Raw genomic sequence first — 12,589 nt, 5'->3', positions numbered from 1 at the left:
AGTGAGAAGATGAAGGGAGGGAATATTAAGAGTCCGTTTGGCCATGAAATTTTTTCACTTTTTTGATTTTTTTTTATTCAAAATCAGTGTTTAGCCATACAATTTTTAATTTTCATTTCAAGATGAATTTTGAAATTTTTCGAAAATTTTAAAAACTTCAAAAGGCAGTTTTCAAAAATTTCACTCAGATCACTCACAAAAATTCAAAACTAACCCAAAATTATACTCATGTCCAAACACAATTCTAATTTTTAAATATCATTTTCACCTGGAATTTTTTCACTTTTTTCTGGAATTTTACAATTCTTATGTCCAAACACCCACTAACTCAAATGGTAGGAGATCTCTAAATATAATCATCAAAAGTTTTGCAGGTCATTTTGGTCTATTCAAATTAAATTAAAAAAGCGAGCATAGAAATCATTTGAGTAAAATCCTCATTACCTCCTTAACTTTAAGGGATTGGGAAACAATACTCCCCGCCCGTTTTGAATGGGAAAGGGAATCACCTTGTGCAATAGTTTTTCGGTGAAATAAATTTTTTAATAAAAATCTTTTCTTTTTTGAATAGATAATTTTTAGAATGTAATTTATTATAGCCGAAAGCTCAAGATATGAAAAATAATTAGAACCTATATAATTTATGGAGTTCCCCTTTAGCCTTCTTCTTGCATAGTTTAAGTATGATGTAATGCAAAAATGCCTCCATAATGAATTTTTAAATATGACATTATTAATTATAATTTCTGTTCAATAAAGATATTTTTAAAATAAGTAAAGTTTAATAATTGCTTTAGTATAATAATTTTAAAATACAAAAAAAATATATAAATAAATTAATACTAATAGCAGCAATTCTTTCATCTAATATATATGTCAGAGAATTGATTATTTCAATGTATTTTTTCCCTTCAAATTGAAATGCTAAAGCATCCATGGTGAATGTGCGTTCATCATATTTCTTGAATTTAGTATGCAAGATCTTTTTCTTTATTTGTAAAAAGTTTAACCACGACCTCAATATAATAGAAAAATATATTAAATTTTACAAGCAAGAAAGACGAAATTCAAGTATTAATTTGGATGCAAAATATTATAATTCACCTTTGAAAGAATAGAGAAAGAAAAGAAAATCTTTATTTAAGAAAAAAACTCTCACCAAAAGAATATTGCATAAGGGAGTTCCCTCTCCCATTCAAAATGTAAGGGGTATTGTTTCCCAACCCTTAAAGGTAAAGGGTTAAAGTGGATTTTACTCCAATCATTTCCACCTTTATGAATTTATTGACCTCGTGAATCATGATTGTCACAACTCGCACTTTGGAGTTGTGATATCGGCTAAGAACTGGTGAGAAAAGGTCCTTCTGATGGTCTGACGTAGAAATGTCTACTCGGGTAGCTTGGGCTTTTTAATTTTAAGCATTTAAGCATATATAAGGGGGGTATAGGTGATGAAAGCTCTGACCTGCCTCCCCCATGCGTGCTGCCACCGAGCCGTATAGAACGAGCTACCTTGGGCAACCTCAAGGGCCTGCCTAGATGACTCAAAAGGAGTGTCAAAGGTACCCATACGAGTTAGGGAAACTCTATGGGCGGCGCAACGCCTTCGGGCTAGCGTTGGGCATCAAAGTGGCGCTGGAGGCTCGATGTGTGGGACGGCCAGCCCCGCGGGCTGTCGAATGTTGGAAGGAGACCTCCGTACCAATTGGATACTTGACGCACCTGTCATAGGGGCATCATGTGTCGACTTGTGATCATGGCTTGGGTTCAACCATGCAAGAAAGGGTCTGTTGGCCTAAAGGTGCAGTTTTGGGGCGACACTGCACTACTTCGGAATAGAAGCGTGCTGCAAGAGGGCTATGTATGGGCATGGCACGAAAGACGCACATGACAATGGCCAAGGGCTAAAGATTGCCTTACTCGGGCGAGGCACGAGCTAGTTGCGGATGCACTAGGCGAGTGTCAAGCTTGAGGATTGGGCTGTGCACGCAGGAGCGATGCTCAGTCTTGGGCTAAGGACAAGGCATGTCCTAGTCCAATCTCCCCAGGGCGCGCATGGATTGAGATCCTAAGATGGAGTGCCACGACATGTCTAGGGCCAAGGGCCTAGGCATCTTACAGGCGGCACGAGTTGGGGCGAGCCTACAGGCGAGTCCCACCAACAGGCACAAGATCGTGCTTGGAATCCTAGGAAAGGAAACAAGGCTGGCCTGAAGCTAGGGGAGTTGCAGGCGCCGCACGGGCGAGCAGGTGCCACTACCCAATGTAAGGATTTGGGCCCGTGACACTTGGTATCAGAGCTGATTAAGGCCATATTATGCCATGGCACAACGTCAAGGCAAAGGGTGGATATGGCGAGTGCATTTTGGATGTTAGTGCAGAGATCACGTCAAAGCAGAGATTGATGTTCATATGCTACCAAAGATCGAGAACCCGATACTGATGGTCGAAGAAAGAAATGGGTGATTCCATTGTCTTTCAAGAGTCTAAGGTGCTACTGAATGAGGTGATATGCCGATGAGTCGGATGGCCAAGAGAAAGCCATGTTTGCCAGGTCGTGCAACCATATTGCGAAGAGTAGGAGCCATGGACTATAAACTTGGGCATGATCATAGAGGAGATCTTGCCAAGGATGCGTGCGACGCATCAAGTTGAGTGTCTTTCCTACGGGAGAAGACTTTTGGGTTGCCTGAGGGCATTGCCAAGGTGAGGAAACGAATTCGAGGGTATAGCGAAGCTTCGGAATTGGGCGAGTTTCCAAGTTAGAAAGTGTCATCATTCTGGAAAGAGGTATGTCGAATGATCGGGGACCGTGAGTGTCCAGGTGCGAGGCATACCGAACCGGGAAGCCGTGCTAGCAGAGCCAAGAGGGTGCCTGTCTATAGGGCGAGTATTGAACTACTACCGGGAGTATTGGCTACTTGCTGAGGAAGTGACAACTGGAAAACAAAGAGCTTTGTTCAGAAATGCGGCGATGCTATGACTTTGGGAATGTAGTACACATCAAAGCTCATCCCAAGTGCTGGCCGAATGCCAAGTGGGACGACAGTGCTAAGATGTATCCTCCACATTGAGTGTGGGAGGATCCCGCCTATGCAAGAGGCATATGGGCGAGGTCGTGGGTCTGGAAGCGAACACATCTTCAAGGTAGTGAAGGCAATTGAAAGCTACGGGAGCGGAATGCTACGTGAGCTATGCCACAATGGCGTCTTAATGCTACGTGAGCAAAAGGCTACGGGAGCCATGCCAAAGAGGGTATCTTAAGGCTACGGGAGCGAAAGGCTACGGGAGCAACGTCAAAAGAGCACATTGATGTGCTAACCTGTGAAGGAAAGTTTTAGACGGACATGAAGACCGGAGGGTCATGGTGTGATTGACTAGTGTGGGTCAATCACAAAGTTAGACACCAGAGGGTGCAAGTGCGGAGGCACTTTCCAAGTGAACACCGAATGGAGGTGAAGTGCAGAGGCACGCTTGGAAGATACTTGGGGGAGAAGTGCATAGGGCACGACTCCTTTTGAGAAAGGACTTCGAGGAAGTCCAACCCACAGGACAAAGGGAGCTTGAATGGGCATACCTGAGGAGGCAGACTCCGGGATGTCTTAAGCCATAATGTGTCATCGGGGACGATGACATTATGAGTGTGGGAGGATGTCACAACTCGCACTTTGAAGTTGTGATTTCGGCTAAGAACTAGTGAGAAAAGGTCCTTCTGATGGTCTGACGTAGAACTGTCTACTCGGGCAACTTGGGCTTTTTAATTTTAAGCATATATAAGGGGGGTATAGGTAATGAAAGCTCCGACCTGCCTCCCCCATGCGTGCTGCCACCGAGTCGTATAGAACGAGCTACCTTGGGGGCAACCTCAAGGGCCTGTCTAGATGATTCAAAAGGAGTGTCAAAGGTACCCATACGAGTTAGGGGAACTCTATGGGCGGCGTAATGCCTTCGGGATAGCGTTGGGCATCAAGTAGGCGTTGGAGGCTCGAAGTGTGGGACGGCCAGCCCTGCGGGCTGCCGAATGTTGGAAGGAGACCTCCATGCCGATTGGATACTTGATGCACCTGTCATAGGGGCATCATATGTCGACTTGTGAGCATGGCTTGGGTTCAACCATGCAAGCAAGGGTCCGTTGGCCTAAAGGTGCAGGTGTGGGCGACACTGCACTACTTCAGAATGGAAGCATGCTGCAAGAGGGCTATGTATGGGCATGGCACGAAAGACGCGCATGACAATGGCCAAGGGCTAAAGGTTGCCTTACTCGGGCGAGGCACGAGCTAGTCGCGGATGCACTAGGCGAGTGTCAAGCTTGAGGATTGGGCTGTGCACGCGGGAGCGATGCTCAGTTTTGGGCTAAGGACAAGGCATGTCCTAGTCCAATCTCCCCAAGGCGCGCATGGATTGAGATCCTAAGATGGAGTGCCATGACATGTCTAGGGCCAAGGGTCTAGGCATCTTACGAGCGGCATGAGTTGGGACGAGCCTACGGGCGAGTCCCACCAACAGGCATAGGATCGTGCTTGGAATCCTGGGAAAGGAAACAAGGCTGGCCTGCAGCTAGGGGAGTTGCAGGCGCCGCACGGGCGAGTATGTGCCGCTTCCCAATATAAGGATTTGGGCCGGTGACAATGATCCTAATACTATCGCCTATCCCTCACAAAAGAAAAAGGAAAAAAGAATAACAAATAAAAAAAGAAAAAGGAAAAGGAAAAATGTGGTCCGAATAAAAGGTCAATATGAATCGGAACTCTTGCGTACAAAATCCAATTCCAAGTGAAAGGCCTTAACTTTCGCAGCAACCGATTCTCAACTCCGATTCCACAGAGGTAAATCTCCTTTTCTTCTTACACCCAACTCCCCCTTCTTTTCTCTATATTCTCTCTTTATGTTTATGCTAATCAGCATTAGCGATTGCGATCTCATATTTTAACACTTCAATTTTCTGCTGATTTCTGCTTCAATGTATTAGATCTGGATCCCATTGTTGTTTGACTTGTTTTGACCGCTGTTCATCTGAATTCTACTCCCATTTTTTTGTTTTGGTCAACTTGATTGTTAATTCTACTCTACCTGTTTGACTGAGAATTACATAATGACGAATCTGTAATTTTACTCTCGACGGGTGGCGCTTGAGGGCATGCTTCATGGTTATACGTTTCTGATCCAGATTTTTAGTTTTGTTCTTTTTTGTTTGGTAGTCTATTTTGTAAGATGCCTAAATTTTTCTAATCCTGATCTGACGATTGAATTAAATAGTATTAGTAAATTTTCTACTTGCCTTACCTAGCTTTTACACTTTACAATTTGGTGTCTCTGATGGCAGGGATCCAGCTTTTGTTTCTTTAATACATAGGTATAGGGTTTAGTTGAAAAAGAACTTTTCAGCATTATGAGCGTCCAGCTATATGGTTCCAAGTTTTGATTTGACTAGAAAAAAAAATAAAAACAAGAACAACATAGGTGACTCTTGGAATCCTGTTATCAATCAGGTGACGGGTTACAAGCCCGATGAGGATATAGTAGAAAGTATACAAGCCCCATGTTGTGCCATGCCCCGTGTTGGCATGACACAACACGGATGCAGGATTTGGGTGTTTCTTTTTGATCTGGCTTACTGAGATTGGCTAGAGTGGTTTTGACCAAAAGTAGATGAAGAGAAAGGATGAAAAGAAAGGGAAGAAACAGTGGGGAATTGTCTCGCTTCTGACATTAGAAAATAGTTCCTTGAGTCAAAAAGATTGTGTTTTGAGAAAAGAGTGTCACTTATTTATTATTTAGCCCTTAATCTTCTTACTTCATTAGCTCCAAGTTAATTGCAAGCCATGTGTTTTTTAGATTTGTTAGGTTTTGAACTAGTTAATATTGGACCGTGAAAACAGATTAACGTCTTCTCCTGTACACATAAACGTGCTTAAACACATATGTAATTCTACTCTTGGAATCTGATAATGCTGTAAATTAACTGCTTTTGATTTTTCTTTTCGACTCACAATGTTCTTAAGCTTAATATGTATTACTACAAAACATAAAATTAACTGAATACCATTGCTTATAATTTTGTCTTGATAAAGTCGATTTTAATGGTGCAATTGAGGCTATATGACTTTTCTTTCTTGTTATAGTTTCATGCATGGTAATTCATGGGTTTATCTAACAAAATGTACATTTCATTCTTTATTGCAGTTGTCTTAGTGTTATAGACGAGTATGGCATCTAGCAGTGGCCAGAATGGAATTCAACTCCTTTTAGCTGCCGAACAGGAAGCCCAACACATTGTCAATAATGCCAGGACTGGTAATTGCTTTTACCTTCTTTACAAATCCAGTTTTCTTACCTTTTGATCTGGATCTCTGTCGGTTAACTACTCTGTCACATTGCTATTGGGAGAACTTAATAATGGCCAACATGCATGAGCTATTTGCAAGTCTTGTCTCTGTTGCTGCAAATTCTTGTCACTATGATACTTCCTGGGCACTTTTGTCCTGTAGTGGGCTGCGTGCTTATTGCCTTGGGATGCTTTCATAGTTTTTTAATGTAAGAGTTAGCATATGCTAGTTGTGTTTACAGTGGTGGGTAATTGTTGAGTTGTAGTATGGTTATTTTCTGGTTGTCATCAGTTCAAGGATAAGGATGAACTTCTCTAGTGCTCATCCATGTTGTGATGCGCACTGGCTGAGTATAAGATTCAATATTTTGCATGTATTTGAAATATTTCCTTATGCCAATGGATACTTTCCGGTAACATTCCTAAGCAATGCCCTCTTTCTCAAACTAGACATTTTAGTTCTAACTGCTGATTAGCCACAACCATTCAATATGCATTTGTTACGAGCGTAAGAGGATTTCTTCATCATTAGGACATTTCTGGGGGTGGGCGAACTTGCAAAAGCATTTTTCTTTATGCTGGATTCCTACCAGAAGGACAGGCATAATGATATGGGGGATTTTAAGTTATTGAACAATAGGTTAGTTAATGGATGTCATGCTCCAGTGGTCAAAATCGTTGCATCCAAAAGCTTATATTCGATATCTTTTTCTTTACTGATCAAACAAAAATGAAACATCATGTTTTGATATCATTTATTCCTCGTCTAAATTGTATAAGCTGTGTCGCTAGTCTTTTAAACCTTACTATTTGGAGCGTTGTGGATGCTTGGGATCAGGTTTATAGAAGTGCTAACTTGAGTTTCATGTGCAGCTAAACAGGCTAGATTGAAGCAGGCCAAGGAAGAAGCTGAGAAGGAGATAGCTGAATTTCGTGCTTACATGGAGGCTGAGTTTCAGAGAAAGCTTGAACAGGTAACTAAGGAACAAATAGTTCTGGAAGAAGATCCCATTGGCATAGTAATGGTATCAACTAGTATGTTCGTGGAAAATCATGACTTCGACCAGATCTTGTCCTCCTTTTAAATGCTTTTCATTTTACTTGCTGCATTTACGCACTTGGGGTTTGTTTGGTATGAATCAATTTTCCCATGTTTGGTTGGCCTAAATGTTATGGAAAAATATTTTCCTAGTGAACTCATTTTCCTCCAATTGGGGGTAAATGACTTCCCTACAAAGGGGAGGGAAAACATTTTCCAAAATTTTGTTTCAACCTTCCCCACCCCTACTGCCACCCTGCAATCCACACTCTCGCCACCTCAGGTCCCCAGATCCCGACCTACCATTTTGCACCTTGACCTCACCCCACGCTGACACCCTTACCTACCCTCCAACCCTGCGCCCCGACCCACCTCCCCCTCGGACATTGCAACTCGAAACACGGAGTTCGGGGCCTGGGTGTCACCTGGGGTCAGGGGCGGGGTGTCAAGGTTGTGGTTGAGGTTGAGTGTGGGGTCAGGGTACAGTGTCGGGGTTCGATGTCGAGATTCGGGTTGGGGTCAGGTTCATTGTCGGGGTCCGGGGTCGTAGACCATGGTCCGGTGTCAGGATCGGAGTTTGGGGTTCGGGTACAGGATTAATGTTTGCTTAAATTATATTAAAATGCTCTGGGGACAATAGTTTCTTCCTACTAACCAAACTCCAGAAAATAAGTAAGAAAATCACTTGTTTTCGAGTAAAATATTTTCTAGGAGAACATTTTCTGTGGTAAAAATATCACACCCTTGATCATAGCCAAAAGGCCGAGAAAGGTATTACGATGCTGCCTGCAGTTTTAAGCAATCCCATCTGTATGTTTTCATGTCTTGGATCGTTAAATATGGTAAATTTTCTGCTCTAGTATGTTTCCAAGTGGTGATGACAAAAGTCATTCCAAATTTAACCCTCAATAGCTGATAGTAACAATAGGCTCATTAAGAATTGCATCTATTTTTCAACTTCTCTTTCCTTCTCCTTTTTTCCTTTTTTATTGGGGTGTTGTTGTGGGGGTGGGGGAGAAAGGGGATGTTTTGGGCAATGATTCTGACTTCTCTGCTTAGCATTGACTAAGAATGGTTTCTGATTTCTGCTGTTTACAGACTAGTGGTGACTCGGGCGCTAATGTCAAACGTCTTGAGCAAGAAACAGATGCAAAGATCGAGCACCTGAAAACTGAAGCAGAAAGAGTCTCCCCTGATGTTGTCCAGATGCTCCTGAGGCACGTAACCACAGTGAAGAACTAAGATCTTCTGTGGGTGTAGTGGGTCAAGCTTAATGTTCATTTTGCAGATTTATGCTTCCCCCTGGTTTATGGTTTCTCTTGCTTGATCAGTCCAATGGATGTTCTCCATTTGTATTTTATGTTTATTATCATTATTTATTGTCTTGTCTGTTGAATAAAACAACTCACTCGAACTCGTTTCAACCCGTGTGTTGTAAACTTAGATGAGAAACCAAGGTCAGATGACTAGGCATGGCTGCTTCTTATTTATCTAGAACTGAGGAGTCTTTGATTCTCAAATATAGTTGAATGCAATGAACTTGTCGCTGCAGTTTATGTTGTACTAAGTGATTCAGCTGTAAAGAGGAGTGAGAATGTATTTAAATGAATTATTGCTTGGTTTTTATGGAAAATGGTGTTGATAAACTTGCAGTCTCAAGATGCTTTTTCTTTTCTGTGATCTTGAGGAGCTTTTCCGTTCCGTAGTTACGTTATTTACAATGTCTACTATCAGTCTGATTTACTTCAAGAATGCAAAATGGAGAGGTCTTGAAGAATTTGCACTACAATTATACCGCAAGAAATTAGTCCTATGGATAGAAGAACAGGTGTTGCACTTGATATTATCTTTTCACTGTCCTTGACTTCTCTATTGTGCATAGCCCATGCCATTGCTGGTGGTAGGACGCCATATAGCATTGTCATGCAGTAACCGCCCTGCGAACGTTGCATTATAATGAATCATTGGTCTCAGAAAGGCTTTCTAGTTTTAGTTTTTTGTTGTATGAAACGTGAAATTTTTAACTCACTGCTATATCTGTAGCAGCGGAAAACGCATCTGGAATTGTTGTCGACACGAGAAGAGGGGGAGCAATGGCAATTGCTGTTGCTGTGAAGCCTAAATTGTTTCTTCTCCACCATTTGCTTAATCGGAGCTGAGAATTTGATCTCTGGTAGGAATTAAGATTCAATTATTTAGATACTTTTTGAGAATCAGATGTTTAACACTAAAAACCAAATGTTACCTGTAAATCTAATCTTGCGGATACATCTGGTTGCAAATCAAGTTTATTGATTTGTTCTTTGAGAAACTCAGAGAAACTTAGAAGAGTACCAATTAGAGATGTTCCCACAGCTAGGAGAGAGAATGCTTGTACCATATATGACACTCCATTCCATTTCACCCTGAAAATGTATTGTTTAAAAAAAAGTTTTAACTTCTATAAACTACCAGTGTAAAGGAAGTCACCTAAATAAACAACAACATACATATAAACCGCAAGTCAGAACACTCATATCAGTTGAGATTTAGTAGTGCAATTGATAATAAGTGAATGAAGATTGAAAAAATGACCTCAGAAGCAATTCAACAGGGTCAGCAACTTGATCAAGTTGGGATGAAAGGCCAAAGGCAATTGCATCCCAAACAAGCAATGCCAGGAGTGGAACCAGTTCAAAATTCAACAGCAACCCCCTTATTCGTTTCAGATCACCTTCCAGGTAAGCACAAAGAACTGCAACCAAATCAATAACACGTGAATCTCAATTTGGTGAGAAAGTAAAGTTAGGAAAATAAACCTCAAAAAAATTGTTTTCACCTGGAGCTAGATCATGGTAGACTAAAGAGAATATCAACACGGGTATCATTGGTGGAACTTTTCCCCAGTCACTGCTTCCTGCATCTCCTGACCACCCTCCATATACACTGGTTAGAACCTCGATTGATACGAGCAGTCCTGTTTGCATGTTATTCCAATTATCACATTTTCTGAACTTTTTGGATAACCCTTTTGTTTGTTTCATTGATCAGTGATCAAACTACAAAAGCTAACTTATTTCATATAGTAGTACCTATCATAAGTGCAGTGAGCCATTGGTTGACTTGATCAGTGGCTTTAGTCCCACCTACAGAGATGAGAATTGTGAAGAGGGAAGTGAAGAAAAATCCCAAAACTGATTCTGGGAGATTGATCAAATGGCAGAGGATTTCGCCCGACTTGGAAATGTAAGCAGTCATTGAAGTGTACCCTAAGAAGACATAGGTTAGTGTAGCAAAGAGTCCGCCCCACTCTCCTAGTGTTTCTTGAGCCATTGTCCTAATGGAGATGATCTCTAGCTTATTGCCTTCAAATTTCACTTTGTTCTTTTTGAGCAACCCCACATTGATTTCAACTAGTAGAAGTGCTTCCACTAATAGAAATGCCCAACACATTGTCATAGCTATTGAACTTGGGATTATTCCCTGCAATAGACAACATAAACAATGCTGTAATCTTATGCTATGAGAAGGGTGATCTTTATTTTGCTTTCAGATCAACCATTTTAACTCTGCTCATTTAAGCTACAATGCTAGCTAGTAACTCAAAAACCAGTTCAACTTAATGGTTATAAGTTTGTGCTTATTTCTTTTTACTAGAATAACAATTATAGAGATTCAACTTCCAACCACGAATAAAAAGGGCAGCCCGGTGTACTAAGCTCCCGCTATGCGCAGGGTCCGTGGAAAGGCCGGACCACAAATGTCTATTCTACGCAGCCTTACCCTGCATTTCTACAAGAGACTGTTTCCACGGCTCGAACCCGCGACCTCCTGATCACATGGCAGTAACTTTACTAGTTACGCCAAGACTCCCCTTCTTCCAACCACGAATATAATTCTAAATATAGAGGTTTCGTTTATGTAAACCTTGGTGATTAGAGTTATTCGCTACATCTGCTAGTGGGAGATAGCATGTACTTAGTCGAGGTGCATGCAATTGGCCTAGACAACACCATTATTGAAGAAAATCACAAATGACGGGAAGATTCTTCTACTAATCATATGGTGAGAGTTAAAAACACTCATTATGAGCTAAATAAAACAGTAAATACCACTATTGAGATATTGTTTACCTAAGAATGTTATCTTAAGGACTTTTCATTGCCACTCAATGCTCTAGGCACCAAATTATGCACCATTATAATATGACTAAGTATTGAATGTCGATTGTCAAATGATAAAAGGTATAATTTACAAATAGAAACATAGTTACCGCAGGGGAAGTTTTTTGGGGAAGAGCAAGAATCCCAGAACCAATACTTGTCCCAATGATTAGAGCAACAGCACCTGCAACTGTGCCTTTCTTTTTATCAATTTTCTGAGTGATCTGTTCCTCTGATTTTGCATTTGCAAAGTATTCTTTTCCCTTTGTTGCTGAAATTTTCAAAGATTTTTGTACCCATTCTTGTCTACGTTGGATGTGTTGAAAAGAACTGCAATAGGCACTGCTGATCACAATGAGAATTTATAATTGAAAGATTAAAGTATTCAGATAATCTATCAACATTAAAGTTCAAGTGACAGTTAACTAGAGAGATTAAAATGACATCATACATACATTCTGGATTTCAAGAAAATAGTGTTCTTTTCTTGATGCCATAATGATAATTTTGCCCATAGAGAATGTGAACTTGATTCATAAATTCTTGTGCTGATCTTTTCATTACTGAAGGAAGCTGAACTGAGGTAATGAATATTCATGCCACGTAGCTAGATTCCCAACTATCTTGGAAGATGAAGAATCTTGGACTTGTATTGGTTAATTGAAAGAGTTTGCAGTAACTACATCTTAGAATCTATTCTGGCACATGTGAATGATGAGAGGTTGAAATTAACTTTGGGACCACTAAAAAAATATTATTGTAACATAAGTTTGAAAATATCAGTATTTAAAGATCTCTTCTTCCAGAAAACAAAAAGATATTAACTCTAGTTATACATTGTGAGATTTTTAGGCGGTTTGGCAAATCTTCTAAAATCAGCTTATTTTGAAAAGTATTTTTTAAAAACACTTTTCAAAAAAGTACTTTTAGTAAGAAACAGTTTTTTGTTTGGCTAATTAATTTAAAATTTTTTTTGAACAGTAACAAATATTTGGCCAAAATTTCAAAAAGTATTTTGAAATATATATTTTTTTAAAAGTATTTTTCAAAAAAAGTACCATCGGGTAGAAGCTACTTTTGTTT

The 12,589-nt window shown here is 40.5% G+C and overlaps 2 protein-coding genes across 3 annotated transcripts; one reads left to right on the top strand and one right to left on the bottom strand.

The window, feature by feature from the left end:
* Nucleotides 1–4,689: 4,689 nt before the first annotated feature.
* LOC107826961 (V-type proton ATPase subunit G 1-like) lies at nucleotides 4,690–8,997 on the top strand. Its single transcript, XM_075228150.1, has 4 exons — nucleotides 4,690–4,826; nucleotides 6,184–6,294; nucleotides 7,199–7,299; nucleotides 8,463–8,997. Exons 2-4 carry the CDS (start codon nucleotides 6,207–6,209, stop codon nucleotides 8,604–8,606), a joined length of 333 nt encoding a protein of 110 aa, XP_075084251.1. The 5' UTR covers nucleotides 4,690–4,826; nucleotides 6,184–6,206; the 3' UTR covers nucleotides 8,607–8,997.
* Nucleotides 8,985–12,248, bottom strand: LOC107773739 (uncharacterized). 2 transcript variants are annotated; one of them, XM_016593164.2, is made up of 8 exons: nucleotides 11,962–12,248; nucleotides 11,617–11,848; nucleotides 10,436–10,826; nucleotides 10,183–10,320; nucleotides 9,939–10,098; nucleotides 9,610–9,769; nucleotides 9,394–9,534; nucleotides 8,985–9,301 (listed from the first exon to the last, which is right to left on the bottom strand). In XM_016593164.2, exons 1-8 carry the CDS (start codon nucleotides 12,102–12,104, stop codon nucleotides 9,110–9,112), a joined length of 1,557 nt encoding a protein of 518 aa, XP_016448650.2. In that variant the 5' UTR covers nucleotides 12,105–12,248; the 3' UTR covers nucleotides 8,985–9,109. The 2 variants fall into 2 exon arrangements, with proteins under 2 accessions (XP_016448650.2, XP_016448652.2); XM_016593166.2 differs by having other exon boundaries at nucleotides 11,617–11,836.
* Between the last annotated feature and the right edge of the window lie 341 nt (nucleotides 12,249–12,589).

The sequence above is a fragment of the Nicotiana tabacum genome, chromosome 13, assembly GCF_000715075.1.
Source record: "Nicotiana tabacum cultivar K326 chromosome 13, ASM71507v2, whole genome shotgun sequence".
NCBI lineage: Eukaryota > Viridiplantae > Streptophyta > Magnoliopsida > Solanales > Solanaceae > Nicotiana > Nicotiana tabacum.
Note: the sequence above shows the minus strand (reverse complement) of the source record. Positions and strands in the feature narration are given on the sequence as shown.